General features: G+C 44.2%; 1 protein-coding gene across 6 annotated transcripts in view; it reads left to right on the top strand.

The window, feature by feature from the left end:
• The window catches only part of NCOA3 (nuclear receptor coactivator 3), a 1125593-nt gene that overhangs the window by 696416 nt on the left and 409889 nt on the right, over positions 1 to 19288 (top strand). For all 6 annotated transcript variants that reach the window (XM_069651291.1, XM_069651290.1, XM_069651288.1 and 3 more), the window contains 2 exons: positions 849 to 996; positions 1158 to 1540. In XM_069651291.1, coding sequence (XP_069507392.1) covers positions 849 to 996; positions 1158 to 1540 — 531 coding nt within the window. The remainder of the gene's footprint in view (positions 1 to 848; positions 997 to 1157; positions 1541 to 19288) is intronic.

The raw sequence follows: 19288 nt of genomic DNA, 5'->3' as shown, positions 1-19288 counted from the left end.
CCTATCCTACTGCAATGGGATTGAGTTACTTACCTGGGCTTTCCTTAACATTTCTAATTTTGCATCACAATCACTTGCATCGTCCAATCGCACAGTTAACCTACCTGAACAGTATAACCTTGGAACTGGTGACTTTAGGGCACAAGGCGCCAAATTATTTTAGGGCTGGGTTAACCAAATGCTAAGGAACTGTTTTTATGGTTGCTCTAAAAAAGATGTTCTGAGCTTTATGCTACTGAGTACTTTCCTGTTTTACACTGTTTATTGAATCAAATGCCTTTGCATCTTCTCCTAAGGGTTAAGATATGTATCAGTGTGTGGCAAGATTTGCCTAAAGGTTCAATTGCTTGGTGTGTATTTTAAAGGCCTACTAAATGATGTGTATGTTTGTACTAACCTGTGTCTCTATAATTATTGTTGGTGTGGACGCTTAACCCACTCTCACCCCTGACCCCTCCACCCGTCTAAGTCCAAGTCTTACTGCTCTGCTACCTACCTTGAGTGGTTTTGGCTAGACCTTAGTGTCCAACTTCACCATAATAGGTCGGTCTCCTAAAATCCTGCCCAGTGTTCATTTTGGGTATCCATTTTAACAGTCCAAAAATCTCAAGCGTAGGTTTACTCCTGCATGGCAACTCGCATGCTCAGGCTATCTATGAAAGTGATCGATTTGTAGTGAACATAAAATGTTTGCTGTTTTGTTCTCCCCTGTTCACCTCCCCTCCCCTCCCCTCCCTTGCCGCGCTCTGAAACACTTGTGTACGAGCGCGATAGAAATAAAATATCAATATCAATGAGCATAGATCTTTGTGGTGCATATTTCCATTATTCTTTGTTTTTATTTGCAGCTTATTTGCATGGACATGCCGAAACTCCACTTTATCGATTCTCTTTAGCAGATGGCACTTTAGTGACTGCTCAGACAAAAAGTAAATTGTTCCGGAATGCAGTAAATAATGACCCTCATGGATTTGTTTCCACTCATTTTCTGCAAAGGTAAGGCTAATGTGTATGCTTAAGAACCTTTTTTAAATATTTGTTTTTTGTTATCTATGGTGACTCATTGGTGGGGAAATGCTTAAACCTGGTTTCATTTGAGCTTTTGTTGTGATGCAATGCATGATCTTTGTTAATTAACTGCTTGTTTGCATTTCTAGAGAGCAGAATGCATACCGGCCTAATCTTAATCCAGTGACACAAGGGATTCGAGCCCCCACAGCAGTAAATGCCAGTTCAGCTGGCACCATGAACATGGCATCAGGACAAGGCATGCCAGCACAGATCAGGAGCTATGGTACCGGAGAGCCTAACACAATCGGCCAGATGCCTGGCATGAGATATGGTGGACCTGGCAACCTTGGTCACGTAACCCCTGGACCACAAATGCAGCAGTCTTCTTATCCAAGTAATTATGGTGTAAACATGAGTAGTCCACCACATGGCAGTCCTGGCATGAGCTCAAACCAACAGAACGTAATGGCTTCCCCAAGAAATCGCGGCAGTCCAAAGATGAGTTCAAATCAGTTTTCTCCAGTTGCTGGTAATGCGTTTTGGTTCTACCTTTTTAAATGTTGAAACATTTTGACATACTTGGTACATACCTGTTATTTGCTGAAAAAGACTGCGCTTTTGCTGCCTTTTGTAAGAGCTGATTGAAAGTTGCCAAAGTGTTAAAAAATCTTGCATTTTTTTAGGTTCAATGGTTTTCCCCCATCCTGAAATGCTTTGCATAGCAGGCCATACTTCAAGTATACTAGCAGTGTAATGCTACTTCATTTGGATTTACTGCACGGTAATCTCGGCTTCATTGGGAAACACCTTTCTGCTTCAGTGTTAGGAAATTAGCCATTATTTTTTGTGGAAATTATAATGGCACTGAATGTTCTGTGAAAAGTGAGGCAGTTACAACAGTGTTTTGTGCACAAACGCCAGCCTTCTGTTCTCCCTTGTCCTTTGTGTGTAAGTTTGTCCTTCAATACATTCTAAAGGATTAATATGAATGCAACCTTGAACACAAAATATTTCAGATTTGTGCATGCATATCTTATTGAATATAGGAAAATATAATATTGAAATTAAGAGATGTTTGAGAATGAAGATTTCAAGTTTGTGCGCATCACTTTGTAGGCTAGCCTTTGCGCTCGTTTTGGGTTGGGCTAATTGGTGCAAACTAAATATAATCTTGAATGTGATTATTGTGAGCAATTAAGAGTGCAAACATCTGGTAGGATCACCAAAGGACAATCTATAGCTATATACAGGTCTCACGTTTAACAGGGGTCCTGGCTCCAAACTGCATTGTATGAGATCTAGAATGCACTGATAGGCCTCTCTCCCACTATACAGGTCTCTCAAATCTAGCAGGGCCTCTGTGTCCAGATTACATCAAGGGATTAAATCCTAACCGCGCACCTCAAAGTTACTCCTCAACCAGTGCGTGTCCTTCCTAAAACCACATGGCTAACTCACCGCAGTGAACCACATTCAGGGAGACAGACTCAAGAGAGCTACCGTTAACACCCAACTATATAACCCTTAACCATATCCCTACCCCCACCAAGGCAGCGACTGAACGAATAGGCAACTTCAGCTGGAAATACCACCTACAGACAAAGACTAAAACCGGTAGCAGACAGCATCCACACAAAGTACTACACCACAAGCCAACCAGACCAAAACAGAACCAACCGGACTTCAGCAAACAAAGACTAAACAACTCGTAATCTCATAATGCTACGCAAACGACCCATCCCGGGGGAAAGAAGAAGAGAAGAAAGAACAAACACTCCGGAACTGCAACCAAAAACGGCAACAACAGAACACCCCCCCCACAGACCGGACTAAAAATCGAACCAACACTGAGAGAAGAGACAAATCCCTCTACCTAACTTCATACCTCGCTGATAACTGCTCAACAGACCGAACCAACGCAACGCTAGAAGCAGCAGCATTAAACAACCTAACAAAATCACGAAGAAGGATGATGAACAACACCAGAAACAACAAACACACAACTGAAGCGATAACATCTTATGTCACCAAAGCTAGAAGAATGTCCAATCGACAACCACAACTCCTGGAAGATGAACCCGATGAAAACAAAAACCGCCGACCACCCGAAACAGACACCTCAACAAGATCAGAAGACGACCCTAACAAGAAAAGCCAAACTAAACTACACCTCCAAACTTCACTGCAATATAATAAACCCAAGATCCATGTCAAAACACTCTACAGAGATTTTTGACCTACTTGATGACAACGGCATTGACATCCTATTCATCACAAAAACATGGCTGGACGACAACTACAAAATCGCACTCCAAAACTGCCTTCAGCAAACTTCAAATGCCTTCAAATAAACAGGAAAAACTAAAAAGGAGGAGGTATCGCAATAGCATTCAAATAACACCTCAAAATAAGAACAGACAAACCACTCAACATCCTCAACTGCAAATCCATGGTCATACACCTGACAGTGAGCCCGAAAACCAACATCACATTCATCTTGGTGTACAGACCACCAACTTATGATGCATCCTTCGTCGACAACTTCATAGAAGCCATCACCAACATAGCCATCAACCACGAACACCTGATCATCCCGGGGGGACTTCAACATCTGGTTCGAAGACAGTCGCGCCAACTCTCAAAACTCACTGATTGAACAACTCACCACCATGAAACTGTGACAACTAGTAAAAGGGACAACACACTCGGCAGGACACACCCTGGACGGAATTTTCGCAGAGGAAAAACTCATCACCACGGCACCGCCGATACAAATACTATGGAGCGACCACCTCATCATCTCACTCGTGATTACTCTGCCCACTCAAGTCTGCATCCAACCTCCTAAACTCAATACCACCACAAAAAGAAACTGGAAAGACATCAAAGAAAGCAACCTATTCAAACAACTAGAGTTGACCAAACCCTCAACTACAGAACTATTCTAGCTGACATTGTCTGGAAAGCAGAGATACTACACAAATGGATTGCAGATACAATTGACAAGATGGCCCCAGAAAAATCATTCATGCCATCAAAAAAGAGAGCAATGGCAAAATGGTTCACCCCACTACTGAGCTCCATGAAAAAGGAAAACAAAAAGATGAAACTGGAATGGAGGAAAGAATACATCCCCGACAAAAAACACTGTTCCAGAAGCAAATCCGCGCATACAAGAAGGAAATTCAAAAGGCAAAGAGAAGGCATTATGATGACAGAATCACAAATACCACCAACACACAAAAAGACATTTTTAACATCATTAAAGAAATGAGAAACCCACCAAGCTGTGACAACACCCCAACTCCCTCGGAGAAACTCTGCAACGACCTGGCAGACCACTTCAAAAAATAAAAATCAATAATATCCGACAAACCATTGAACAGGGACCAACCAACAGCAACATACAACCAAATAAACCTAACTCGGAACCTCAGCACAAACTCAAAAACTTTCCTGAAATATCAGCAGAAGCATTTGCAATGCTGGTAAAACACGGCAAGAAAGCTGGTTCATCCATGGATCCCTGTCCCCCAGACATCTACAAATCAATCCTTGCACAAGGAACGCCATCAGAATATTACAGAAACCTTCTAAATCTATTACTAGCAACAGGAACCGTACCGAGGATTTTCAAATCAGCTTACATCAAACCACTTACGAAAAAATCAAGCAGCGACCTAGATGACCTCCAACTACACACCGATCTCAAACATCCCTTACCCGGCAAAAATCCTCGAAACCTACATATGTAAAATAACCCAAGAATACGTGGAAAAACACCACCTGCTAGACCAAGCTCAAATCGGGTTCAGACCCACAAGAGGAACAGAAACAGCACTACTATCCATCTGGGGCGACCTAAAAACTAACGCAGACTCCAACACAACCTCAGATCTTATTCTGCTCGACCTCTCTGCAGCCTTTGACACAGTTAGCCATGACACCCTAACCAAAAGATTAGAAGACATAGGCATAACAGACACAGCACTACGCTGGACTAACTCATTCCTAGCAGACCGAACAGAAACCGTATGGATTAAACCCTTCAAATCCACCCCACGAGTTAACGACTGTGGAGTACCACAAGGATCCTCACTATCACCAGTGTTCTTCAACATCTACCAAACCCCAGTTATCGATCTTCAAGAAACACATTATATGCTACAACTACGCAGATGATACTCAAATCATCTACAAAATCAAAGACACCCAATCTGATCATTCAAACGTAACTGTCTAAAAGAAGTCTTCAAATGGCTAAAAGCCAACAAACTGAAAATCAACCCAGGAAAAACAGAAATCGTGATCATATCCAAAGACCAAGAGAACGAAACTGCCATCCCGTGGCCAACGGAAATGGGAATCGCACCATCAACGTTTAAGGTAGTAAAAAATGTGGGGGTCCTGATGGACAACACTCTAACCTTAAAACCGCAAATAAATGCAACAGTCAAATGCTTCTTCCTCCTCCACACGGCAAAAAGAATCCTACCTTTCCTCTACTTCACGCACAAAACATTCACTATCGCCGCCCTCCTCATGTAAAAAATCGACTGTGCAAACAGCCTCTGCCTCGGAATACCAGAATACCTCCTGAAGAAACTACAACGGATCCAAAATACAGCAGGCAGACTACTCAAACTGTCCAGGGAGAGACCATATCACCCCTGCCCTTAAAACACTACACTGGCTGCCAGTAAAACATTGCATCACCTTCAAAACAATGTGCATAACGCACAGGGCAATCTGCGGAAAAGGAGCAGAATTTCTACAAAAGAAAATAACAATCTACAAGCCAACAAGACACTCGGGTCAAGCAAAGAAATCCGCCTGGAACTAAAACCATTTAGCCGCAAAAACCTGGAACAACATCCCGAAAGAAATAAGAAACACCAAAGATCACCTAAAATTCAGAAAATTAATAAAAACCTGGCTCTTCAATATCAGACTAAAACCAAAACAAAAAGGAAAAAGAATTACTAAACAGGAAAAGGACACTGACTAGCTCCCAGAACCAACTGAGAAGCACTGACGGCACCTGGACGGGTGACGCAGGTAGGGTGGAACACAGGCACCCATGGAGATGGAATCAACAACCCCAGCCAACCCTAACCGACATCAACCGCCCCTAGCTGCCACTAGGTACCACTGCGTTGTGGAACTGTCGAGATTCTACAAACCACCACACTGAGGTGTGGAGACTGGCAGGTGCACTGGTTATATAAGTGGGAGTGAGGAACATGTGGGGTTGTTGGGGAGACTGGTGGAGGTGGCAGCGAGATATGAAAGGGACCTCGCATTCAGAATGGGGCTCAACCTAACCAGAGGCGCCGGGTGCACACACCCCATCTGTGAGAGATTACGCAAGCCCAACTCTTCAATTCAGGATAGAGATGGCAACTAACCAATTCCACTAACAATGTCCTCCTCTGCATACACCTCTCAAACTCCAAACCAAACACAACCACAAACCTACAGCACAACAAACCACACAAACTTCACTACACTGCAACAACAAAACAAAAAACACACATAGACTCGCACAACAGTAAACGACGACTACCGGCCGCAAACACCCCAGGCCCAGCCAACAGACCCACCGGGTTGAGGCCGCCAACAGCACATCACTGCACTCTTGCCTTTTTCCATCCTCCTCCCACTAACTCACCCTCCCTCCCTATTTCAGAGCCGCCAGAGCACCAGGGGACCACTCCGGTGGTGATGGTACAAATGTCCGTTAACATTAACATATATCCGCAAAGTAAAAGCCTCTTAGCTTAGGCCATATCTGGCCTATTTTCCTTTGGGTCTCTCTCAGGACATGGATTCCAGTTCACACAAAAATAGTTCATAAACGGAAGTGTTCTCAGTCCTCTTGTTAGCCACTTCAAAAATACTTTGTACTAAAATGTCCGGTCTTATTTATTTTTTCCAACTCTTGATGGCTTGTCCTTTCTTGGCCCTTTTTCTGCCATCCTGGGTGGGGGAGGTCCTGCTTGTTAGGCAAGATTGTATGTAGAAACCCCACAGGAGACTACCCCATCTTTGTCCTCTTGGCAATAGGGAACACACCCTTTGGATTAGGCCTGTACTACATAAGTTGTTAGTGACTGAGCAGCCAGGCTTATATCAAGAGGGGGTATATGTGAGCTATAGAGGTGCAACATAGAGATTCACAGTGACAAGTATTCAAATAACACTTATTCTCAAGGTTTCTTATTAAAATAATAATAAATTTAAGTTTTAAAATAAGCTGCCTTTAGAAAGGGTAATATGCAACAATAAAATAACACTCCTTCAGTTTCAGTTAAGTAGATATCCTTTTGAGATGTCGCACACTCACGCTCCCACTCTACACCCCGAGGTGACTTCAATAGTTAGGACACTGTGGACATTGATACATCACTTTAACACTTCATGCAATGCTGGAGTTATGGAAAAAGGAAAAGGTTGGGGAAGGAAGCAATGGTTAACAAGTTTTCCGTACAGGTACTTTACAACCCCCCCATGAATTATAGGTTAACCCTTTCCCAGCTATACAAGTAACTTATGTATGGTTTTTTGAGGGACAGATAAACAGTCAGAAGAGTCTACAGGGAGCCAGGACAGCCAATATCAATTGCATAAAGTCTAGGTGAGCTGAGGTACTTCTTGAAGATGGCACAAATGTTATATAGAGTTTGTAGGAAAATGATCACTGTTGAGCCACAAGCTGGGAGGCTTGTGAAAAGCAAAGATGCAAGCAACTCTGCAAAGGGCAGCTAATGCAAGTCTCCAATGAGAGCAAGCCACAAACAACAAGAGGGTAATACCCCTAGTTAGACAGTCCCGTGGGTCTGAAGGGTCCAGCTGTGTTAGTACATTTTTTTTTTAAGTTCTACCCAACTTCATCAAAACCATTCAACTGAGGCAGTACAAGACTCCACTCTTGGTATAAGGCTGTGCCACCTGGGTTTGGTGGTAGCGTAGACAGAGCAGCCAGGCTTATCATAGAAGGGAGAGAGGGCCCTGCAGAATCAGTACAAATGAAATTGTGATACAAATGGTACAAAGAAACACTGAAACACCATGTAAAAATAAAGGATTTATTTCAATACAAGTAGGCCTAGATACATCTCAGGGTAATTGAGTACTATCACACATTATATCTAATTGCAATATAAAAACACAACACTATACTTGAAGGTACACAGACCAAAGTATAAACCTTATTTGGAATGCCTAACAGTAGTTCTAGGGAAGTCAAAACCTTTGCATTCACATTCAATATAGGTCACACCTATTTTTGGGGAGTAAAGACCAATGGTTACTTTCACAATTACCTTCAGTAATGCCAGGACAGTAGACCCTACCAGTTGGCAATGACTCTCAGTAACAAATCACATAAGCCCTCAACTGGACTATATATATTTTGTGAATAGTAGAACAATTATTCCAGGTATATTTAAAACCTGTAACTGCTTTTGTGATAACAATTATACTAGGTGAGTAAATCCTAATGGTGTACTATTCAGTCCCAGGTTCTTTTGAGATCAGTGAAACACAGCTTGAGATAAGCAGTAACTCTTGTTACTTATGTTTGGATGGCACACAGATAACTCAAGGTAAATGAAACGCGACCAGGTGTTTTAACCTCACAATGAAATACAGGTTAGATCTTTCCCAGCTATACAAGTACCTTATGTATGACCTATGAGGGACAGTTTGGAACCAAAGATACTCTGTCTACAACCGCACAGGGAAAGCAAAACCCAATGGTACACTTTACTGAATGACTGTTATTCTAGGTAGGTAACAACCTAATAAAGACTTATTCTGGACAGGCTAGCAGCAAGTCAGGGGAAGCAAGACCCAGTTGGGGAACACTCATACGATTATCCTAACAGGAATAATCTGGTGAAACCAACACATTACTTTTGGGAAGAGGCACAACCTAATCACAGATGAGTAATATACCTTCACATCTATTTTCTATTAGAATGGCAAAACAGTTTCTAAGGAAAGAAAGATGTTAAGCTTACTTTTGAGAATAGTGCATCACACAGCCAAGATAAGTAAGAACTTTTGTAACTGTTCACTCTTAGTTAAGTAACCAACCAACTCTTTACAAGTAAGTAACTTTTAAACACTTATTTTCTTTCCTAGGCAAAAGGCTCAATCCCTTAGGTCTTTCTCTTATTCTTGGTGTTCTCAGTGGCAGAAGGGGGTTCACTAGGATCTAGTGTCCAACAGGCAGTGTCAAGATAGATTCTTGAGTAGCAAAAGTCAGAGTTCATTAGGAAGACTGTGCAAACAGGTGAGTACTTTACTTCTAGAGTTAGAAGAGGTTCCAGGGCTTCACAGAAGACACCCTAGCAGGATTCTAGCAGTGGGACTGGGTGCACCGGATGAGAGGCATCCCCATCGCAGAAAACACCCCACAGCTACACAGAAATCCTAACCGACTTAAGATAAGTACATACCTAAGTCAACACAGTACCTTAGCATTGAAGAATATTTTGCAGCAGGAGGACTTCACGATCTGCAGCCAAATAACCGGTCAGTGGTTCCCTTGTCGTGGTGACTAAAAACCTGAACTCAGAAGGAACTTTGCAGCAGGGATCAATGGAGAAGGCTCTAGGCAAGGTTTCCTCGCGGCTGAATGCGGTTCTGCAGATTTGGTGCCTTTTAAAGGAGCACAGAAGAAGACAGAAAATTGCAGTCACATTCTCTTCATTCACAAAGGTCCAGCACTCTTGGGGCTCGATTTGTGTCTAAGGAGATACACCAGGATGCCCACAAAGTTTCAGTGGAATTCGGAAGACCGTGCACCGCGCAGTGGCTTGAGGTCCCAGGGTATTAGGGTATTGCAGCAACGCAAGGTCGCAACACGGTGTGTGATGGCTCAAAATGCAGGTCTTCTTGAGTCTAGTGGGTCTCAACAGGCTGTGGGTCGTCATTGTCGCAGTCCCCAGGTCAATTGGAAGGAAGGGCTACAGCAGGCTCTGGTTACACAGCAGGCTCTCGGGTCGCTGGAAATCGTTTCAGCCGCTTTTCCTTCATCCTCTTCAGTACCGTTGGTCAACTTGTCTTCAGCTTCCAGGTTCGCAGTATTTAACAGGAACTACAGCAAACCTTCTGCATACTCTCCCTGCATTTCACAGCAAGGGGCGGTCTGGTTGTCCAATCAGGACAGCCAGCCCACCACTGAGATTCATCCCCCTTCAGGCAACGAGGAAGACAAAGGGCTGTGGAGTTCTGGATTCCTCCTTCGATTCCTGCCTTCACAGACAGACTGGAGCCTGGGCGGGGAGTCCAGGGGACTCCCGAAGATAAAAATTGCACAAAGGAATTTCCTGCCCTGGATGTCAGGGGAAGGAACAAGAAAGGACAAACACTAAAATGGCAAAAAAAGAAGACGGGCCATTGTGGTAAAATGAGCACCTTTGAGTGCCTTTACTGCAGCTGGGAACACAGTAGGCGTTAAAGGTGTAGTAAATGAAAACAAGTTATCACTGCCACCAGCCATTGAAGGTAAGCTTGTCCCTGTAACAGAATTGTTAGTTTTAGTGTATGTTAGGAGAGATTGTATGCCGTACCCCTTGGGTCCACGACAACAACCCTGACCACCTGGCATTAGAAACCCAACCACAGGTTGGTAGTGCGGTCAAGTAACCAGGCTTGTCTCAAGGGGCGTCAATGTGAGCTGTAGGAGTTACACAGAGATTCAGTGACAAGTATTCAAATAAACTTACACACAAGGTTTCTTGATTAAACAACTATTAATTTATTTAAGAGAAATGTAAAGCAACACACAAATGCACTCCAAAAATACTTAGTTTTCTAAATCAGCAAATACTCATTTGGGATGGCACACAGGCACTTCCTACAGCCTCAGGTGACTTCAATAGTTACGGTGCTGCTGACATTAATATATCACTGTTGTATTTAGAATATCCCTGAGAGGAGTGTTCAAGAAAAGAGGGTTTAGAATAAAACAAGTATTCACACAGTTATCCTTAACTGGTAAGTAGTTTCAAAATAACCCCCCAATGCAAAGTCAGTTAACCCTTTCCTGGAAGGAAGCTAAAACACTTGAGCAAGGGAGAGAAGAGTCATTCAGGGAGCCACGCCAGCCAATGTTAAGTTAGCAAAAGTTAAGGTGAACTGAAGCACTTCTTGTAGGTAAGTAGATAGTCTTTCACATTGTTTAAAAAGTCTTTGTAGCATAGAAGAATTCAAAGTAGGGCCACAAGCTGATTAAGCTTGTGAGGTAGAGAAGCTGCAAGAAACTCAACAAGAGCAACCGAGACAAGCCTCCAACGAGGACAAGGAAGGCAGCACAACAAGAGGTACATTCTATATTCTCTCAGACTTTACAGCACCTTTAGGTTGAAGAAAAGTGCAGCAGGTGACTTCCTGGACCTCAGTTCTGGGGACAAGAGGGAGGACGTCTGGGGACTCCTGCACTGTAATGGGATGGTCACAGACAGCAACCGGCAATCTTCAAACAAGTGGCACTTTGGTGTTTCACCTCCTTGTGTCTACCGCAAATAGCACCATAATGGTTCCTGGCTGTCGAGATGGGCTTTTCTTGCATCTGGGGTCCTGCACTCTGTTGAGGGGGCTCAGGCTCGGTCATTCCAGCTTCTTGGAAGTCCGGAGGATCTTCCCTGAACTATTAGCCAGCTTAAAAGCAACACGCACAATCTGGTGTTCCTCTCCCTGGCTATTCGTTTCCAGCTGCAGCTGCAGTCGAATTTCAACCAGCTCCAAGAGGATGTCCAGCTGGCTTACTTTGGAGTTGATTGGTCCCACCAACTTAAAGGGAGAAGTCGTCCTTGCAAGGGCTTCTTTGTTGATACGAATTTGGAGTTTCAGCACAGCAGTAGGGCTTCACCGGGCAAACCAACGGTCCAGGAGTTGCAGAAGGAATCTTCTTCAAGTTGTTCTTTGGATTCCTTCGTCTAGTGGTCGACACTGCCTTCCAAGCCAAAAAGCCTCTCCTTTTATGCAGGTTTCTCCCATTCATTGCAGCCTAGCTGTCAGTCACCCAGCAGGGTGGCTGTCCTTGCCGGACAGCCAGCCGGCCAATCACCTAAGAGTGCATTCCTGTCTTCTAGGAGACTAAGCACAGGGAGTTTGGGGGCACCTTCCTCGCTTCCTGCCAGACACCTTCGCTCGTGAGTCCCGCCCAAGGCAAAATGAGTAGAGGGACTAAACCTGGTTTGCCGCGCAGAGTAAATCTCAACAAGGCTCTTTCCACAAAGAAATGGTGTAAAAAGACTGGGCCATTTTGACAAAAATGGCACCAATGGGTGTTTTACTGTGGCTGAGAATGCGGCCCGCAGTAACAACACGCAATGGTAGTAAAAAGTAAACAACTGCCACCAGCCATTCATCGAGGAAAGGGTAACATAAAAATGTTACATGAGAAGCTAGACAAGGGGGATACTAAGTAACCCCTCCCGCACCCTATTGTAAGATAGTGTTTGCTGGGTCTAGAAAGTTACAAATGTAAGTAAAGTCAATTTCACTTTACTGCTCTGGGAAACAGTAGTTTATCCCAGAGAAAGTATTTAAACCTTGGGGAAATCTGAAAGACTTCCCTATGTCACCTCACTGAAGGTGCTGTGAGTGACACAATGTAAAAGATGCCTGTCGGGGAAAAATCATGGTAGTTCGTTGTAAAACCACTGCCACCAGCCATTCTGAGAGGAAAGGGTAGCATTTTACTGCTACATGAGTATGTAGACACAGGGGATACAAAGTAACCCCTCCAGCACTCTATTGTAAGATAGTTTTTTTTGTGATCTAGGAATTTAAGAATAGTAAAGTCAATTTCACTTTACTTACTTTGGGAAAGGTTATCCAAGAGAAGGTAGTTAAACCTTGGGAAAGCCTGAAAGGCTTCCCTGTGTCACTGCACTGAGGGTGCTGTGTGATGCAATTGAAAAAGATGATGCATATGGAGTTGGTTAGACTCCATAACCAAAACAAAACCAACACAGAAAACACATTGAATGGTAAAGTTCAAAGTCCCAAAGTCTAGCAAAAGAGCAGGAAGGCTCTAAGGTGGGAGGAATTGGCACATTTTGAGAATTCTCCCGAACAGACCTCCCTCTTGTCCCCATGACTAAGGCCCATGAACAGTGAGATCTTCAGAGCTGCACAGGAACAGAAGTCATCTGCTGCATCTATTCTTCATTTTAAAGGTACTGTACAAAGTCTAAGAGAACGTACCTCTTGCTGTAGAGTTGCTTGCATCTTCTACTACTCACAAGTCTAACAGCTTCCGGCCCTACATTGATTTATCTTTTTCTTCAAAGACTTCTGAAACATTGTGCAAATACTTTTCAACTTCCCTTCAAAGTGCTTCAGCCCATATAGACTCTTGCCTATTGACTTTGGCTTAGCCTGTTTTAATTGAATGACTCTTATTGGGGATCTGAAAGTATTTGCTTGCTTAAGAAATATTTGTGGTTACTTGTTTGCTCTAATCTTCTCCTTTTTGCTTGCTCTTAACTAATTCTGAATGCCAACATTAATACATTAATGTCAACAGCACCCTAGCAATTGAAGTCACCTGTGGGTGTAGGTCTCTGCTGTATGCCATCCCAAATGGGTATTTACTGATTCTGAACTAAGAGATTGTATAATTTTGAAGTATATTTGTGTGGTGTTTGATAGTGCTCCCTTCTAAAGAAGGCTTATTTTAACTGACTGGTAAATAAATTAATAATGGTGTTATCAAAAAACCCTGTGGCTAAGTGTCTACTTGAATACTTGTCACTGTGAACCTCTGTGGAACTCCCCTACAGCTCACATTGACCTCCCTTGATATAAGCCTGGCTACTCATCCACACTACCAACCTGTGTAGTACAGACTTATACCAAAGGTTGGGTTCCTATTGCCAGGAGGTCAGGGTTGTTGTAGTGCACCCTAAGGGTACTGCATACAATCTTGCCTAACAGAGCTACTACAACGCCCTTTCTACCATCCCCCTTGACAATGAACCACCACGAATGAGGAACAGCGCATACTTCTGGAAGAGGTGGAAGCACTGCTCTTAAAGGACGCCATCGAAATCGTCCTGGCGAACCAGGTAAACATGGATATCTATTCAACGATAATTATTCAACGTACTTCCTTGTGCCCAAAAAAGATCTAACAATGCGGCCCGTATTAGATCTGCTCCCTGCAAACACCTTTGTCAAGGCACAAAAATTCTGCATGACAACCCTACATTAAGTAATCCCACTGCTTAAGCAAGGGGACTACATGGCAACCTTTGATATGAAAGATGCCTATTTTCATATTTCAATGTTCCCAGCGCAGAGAAAATGTGTTTCAAGATAGCAAACCAGCACTACCAATTCAATGTGCTACCCTTTGGAATAGCATCCGCTCCAAGGGTATTCACCAAGGTACTGGTGGTGTGGCAGCACACCTGCTCAGGGAGGCAATCCCATTGTACCCCTACATGGACGACTGGTTGATCACGGGGGAAACCCCTTTATTTGCAAGTAAAATACACAAAGAGCAATCAACCTTTTCCAATTGGGCTTCTCGATAAACGAGAAAGTCAAGCCTTGTACCAAACAGTTCTTACGAGCCGTTATAAAAACAGAGCAAGGGCTAGTCTTTCCATCAAAGGAAAGAATCCAGAAGATACTGCTGCAAATACCTCAGTATCAAGCCAGTCACCAGATAAGCCTTTGCTCGGCAGGATGGCATCTTGCATTTGCCTGGTCCCATACGCATGTTTGCGCATGCACCCGATGCAGTAGTAGTTGGCGAAACAGTGGTCTCAGGCAAGCGGTCAGTGGTACGATCTAGTGGTCATTTCGCCAACACTAGTACAGGCTCTAAGCTGGTGGACAAAGGAGAATCTGTTGAAGGGAAAACCCTTCCATGACCCGGCAGTGCAAGCGGTAGTTACAACAGACGTGTCACTCTCTGGGTGGGGGGCCCATCCACCTTCATCTCGCAGCACATGGTCTGTGGACTCGCATCACAGCACAGAACTGCATCCACTTGCTGGAACTTCTAGCAGTATTCAAAAACTATCCAAGCCTTTGAAGCGCACCTGACAAATCAGTAGATACAAATTCTCATTGCAATGTTCTGCATCAACAAGCAGGGGGCACACATTCTCCAAATTTGTCCAGACTAGCACAGACCATATTGAAATAAGCACTCAACATGGGATGTTCCTGACTTCCCAACATGTTCCAGGGGAACTGAACAGCCTAGTGGACTCGCTAAGCAGAGATCCTCTCCCAGCAGATCCTGAGTGGCAACTTGATACATCTTCTCACAGTGGGGTTACCCCACGCTAGAATTGTTCGTTACAAAAGAAAGCAATTTCCAGACTTCGTCCAGGTTTTCCCAACCTGAATCCAAGGGCAAAGCCCTATCGATGAGTTGGTCAGGGAAATGTGCCTACGCTTTTCCCCAAACTCCACTAATGAACAGGCTGGTGACAGGATTCACGGGAAACAGATTACGCTAATCCTAGTTGCTCCCATGTGGGCGAGACAACCCTGGTATCCACATCTGCGCACACTGACAATGTGTGATCGAATCAAGCTCCCATGCCTGGCCACCTTACTTTCCCAGCATGGGGGGACAACATTACACCCTCAACATCACTCACTGAACTTGGCAGCATGGCTCCTGAGGTCATAGAGTTTGGACATCACAATTTACCCCCAAGGTGTATGGATATCCTCAAGGAGGCACGCAAATCAAAAACCACAGTGTTATTTTGACAAGTGGAGAAGATTTGTAATTTGGTGCCAGACAAAACATTTAAACCTGATAGAATGTACTCCAACACACATTCTTCATTATATGCTCTACTTATTATACTCGGGGTTAGTATTTAACTCTATAAAGGTTCACCTGGCTGCTTTATCTGCATACACCACCTCTTACAGTAAAATATGGTGGAAGGTCCCTGTCATTAAGGCATTCATGGAGGGAGTAAAAAGACTTCACCCTCCTATACCCAACCCACTGCCATGTTGGGACCTCAATGTAGTACTTTCAAAGCTCATGGCACCCCTCTTTGACCCTATGCAGAAGTCCAGCCTTAAACACCTTGCGTATAAAACGACTTTCTTGGTGGCGATCACCTCTATAAGGAGTCAGTGAACTTTAAGCATTCAGTGCAAAGCCCTTTCTTTATCCACAAAAGACAAATTGGTATTAAGAACACACCCTAGGTTTTCACCCAAGTTCATTTCAAAATTTCATATAAACCAATCCATCGAGCGACCGGCCTTCTTTCAAAAACCAACAAGCTCAGCTGAGACTAAACTCCATACACTACATGTAAGGAGGGCGATCCTTTACTATGTAACCAAGTCTAGACCGCTCAGAAAAACAGACCAACTGTTAGTTACCGTACCGCCAGGCAGAGAACCAGACTGTATTTCCAAGAATGCCATTTCCACGTGGATAGTCGGATGCATACAGCTCTGCTACTCTTTAGCAAGCAAAACACTGCCTTTCACACAGAGCTTGTAGAGGAGGAGCCAAGTACCCCCACCTCAACCGCCTCACCCATATTGCCTATATGTTGGGAGCCTGAATGTGAAAATCATGCGGCACCAGTGAAAATACTGATATCTAAGAGAATCCTTTAGGCAAGGTTCCCATTGAGAAAAACGTACCTGCATACAAGGAAATATGATGGTCATTTGATTGAAATCCAAGAAGAAGCAGAGCAAATGAATGACCAAGATGAATGGTGACGTCATGCAGAGCAGAGCTGACGTGCCTAGAAGGGTTTATAGTCTCGGAATCACAAAACCCTCAAAGTTTCGAGGAAAAAAAAAAGCTTTGACAATCTATATTTAAAATACATTTCTTTCGAAACCAATCCATCGACAATAGACATGGACTAGTTTCAATTGAAATGCACTTTCACATGTTAAAAGTAGCATTTCAATGCTTTTTTTGTAACTTTAAAATGTTACATGGTGCTGGTCAGTGCTGAAATGTCTGCACTGGCCAGCCTCTTGTAATGTTTTTGTGTATATGGGGAGGGTGCCCCCACACCATTTTTATTTTGAAAACAAATAAACAAACCAAACTTGCAGCATTATTTACAATAGACTCGTGAACATCAATTAACGCTCATTACTGCTCCCCAAATCCCCCCCACGAGCTTATTTGCATTTCTCGTTCTGTATCCGGTGCGTGTGGCTGGGTATCGCTTCCTTCCGAAGCTGCAGAATCCACTGCTGTGCCAAACAGTCCTGTTGTTAACATTCTCCAAGCCATCAGGTTACCTACATGCCTCCTGCCACACCACCGTTTCAGCCTCCGCCCATTTTTGCAAGTCCCGCCACCATACCTCTACCCGTGGCTTGTGGCATTGCTTCCAGCCCATGGCAATCCTTCGTTTAGCAAGCACATATGCCAGGTCCCTCAGTTTCCCAAGGTGTTTAGTATTCCGTGGTCTGGGAAACCCTCCCAACAGGCAGACCCAGGCTGTATCTATGTTGAGCGTGACGCCTTTATCCGCTAGTTTCCGTGCCACTTCCCCCCAAAAAGCTTCAATCACTGGGCAAGACCAGAACATGTGTGTCATATCAGCATCTTCCTCATCGTATTTTGGGCATGCTTGTCTTCCTGCGTTTGCAAACTTAGATATTCTCTTCGGGGTCATATAGGCTCTATGCGTTATGTATAACTGTATCTGCTGCAATCTAGCATTTCTGGACACTTTCTTGTGGTATCCTATAGCACGTTCCCACATTCCATCGGTCATCTGTGCCCCCACCTCCGCTTCCCAGTCCAGCCTCAAATGAGTCAAATCCTTCCCCACCCGGGTCATCACCATCTCATACAGTCTAGAGATCTCGTGCCCTCCTTCCGATATGTCATATATTGTTCCCATTAGGACGTCTGGCTCTTCCGCCAGTACAATCTCTGGCCAGGTTTTGCGAATAGTCTGCACTAGCCTAAGATACGTGACATATTGGCCTCCATGCAAACCTGTCTCTTCTCCCAGTTCTTCGAAATCTTTAATAATCCCTTCTTGCCATATGTCTCCCAATGTGACCAGCCCAACCGATTCCCAATAGGTCCTGATTATCATCCTGAGCTGGTTGTCTCCCCTAGCTAAGGCGACTAGTGGCACCTGTGGGGAACACGGGCACGGGTTCTCCATCAGTTGGCATACTCTGTGCCACATCTTCCACCCAAGCAACAGCATACCCGGGCGTTCTTTCATTTCAAGTCTAGGCACCCAGATACTCTCCTTTGGGTAAAACGGGGTGCAGTCCTGCCCAAACAGCCTAGATTCAGGAGTTTCTTCATCAGAGAGCCATTTGGTTACATTTTGCAACTGACTAGCTACATAATAGGCCTCAAAGTTCGGCAGCTTAATTCCCCCTCTATCATGGAAGTTCTGTAGATTCCATAGCGCCACTCTATTGCGGGTGTCGTGCCATAGGAAGTCCCTACACATGCTGTTCAGTTTGACAAAAAACGTTTTGGGTATCAAGTATGGTATATTACTGAAGAAATGTAACAGCCTAGGCAGGACCACCATTTTGAGCATTGCCCCCCGTCCCATCATCGCCAGCGGCAGCTTCTCCCAAAACTTCATATTTGTGCGGATTTTTTTCACAGCCACCTCCGTGTTATGCAAGTGTTCCCCCTCCACAGTATGATATACATCTATTCCGAGGTAGCGGAAGGAATCAGCCGCCCAAGGTACGGACAACACTGGCAACCGTTCCAGAGGGGCTCCTATGTAGCTCCCCAATAGGAACATGCTCGATTTTTGGAGGTTCACCGCTATGCCGGACAGTTCTGCATACTTTTCCATGACCTCTAGAATATAATGAAGATTTTCTTCCGGATATTTCAAATACAGTAGTAAATCATCAGCATACAAGGATATTAGGTGTTTCTCCCCCCCTGCTTCAATACCGACCATGTCATATTGTTGTCTGAGGTACACTGCCAGGGGCTCTAGGGCTAGAATGTATAACATCGGGGACCAGGGGCACCCTTGTCTGGTGCCTCTACTGATTTGCCACCTCTCAGATATTGTAACGCTCACCTGATTCCCGTAGAGGCGCCGGTCTTGACTGGGCGTATACCGTATCTTCAAAGGTGATGTGTAACACACGGCTGGCTCTTTGGGCTGGACCTCTGTGCACTGTATGTCTGACTCAAAGGGTAAGATGTCTGCAGATAGAAAATATGGGATTAATGAACTGGGTTATTGAATGTCTCTCTCTTCTTCCCTTTCTCTTCTCCTGTAGAACC

The sequence above is a fragment of the Ambystoma mexicanum genome, chromosome 3p (assembly GCF_040938575.1).
Source record: "Ambystoma mexicanum isolate Mex_15411 chromosome 3p, UKY_AmexF1_1, whole genome shotgun sequence".
Taxonomy (NCBI): Eukaryota; Metazoa; Chordata; class Amphibia; order Caudata; family Ambystomatidae; genus Ambystoma; species Ambystoma mexicanum.
The sequence above is the reverse complement of the archived record's forward strand: the minus strand, read 5'-3'. Positions and strand labels throughout refer to the sequence as shown.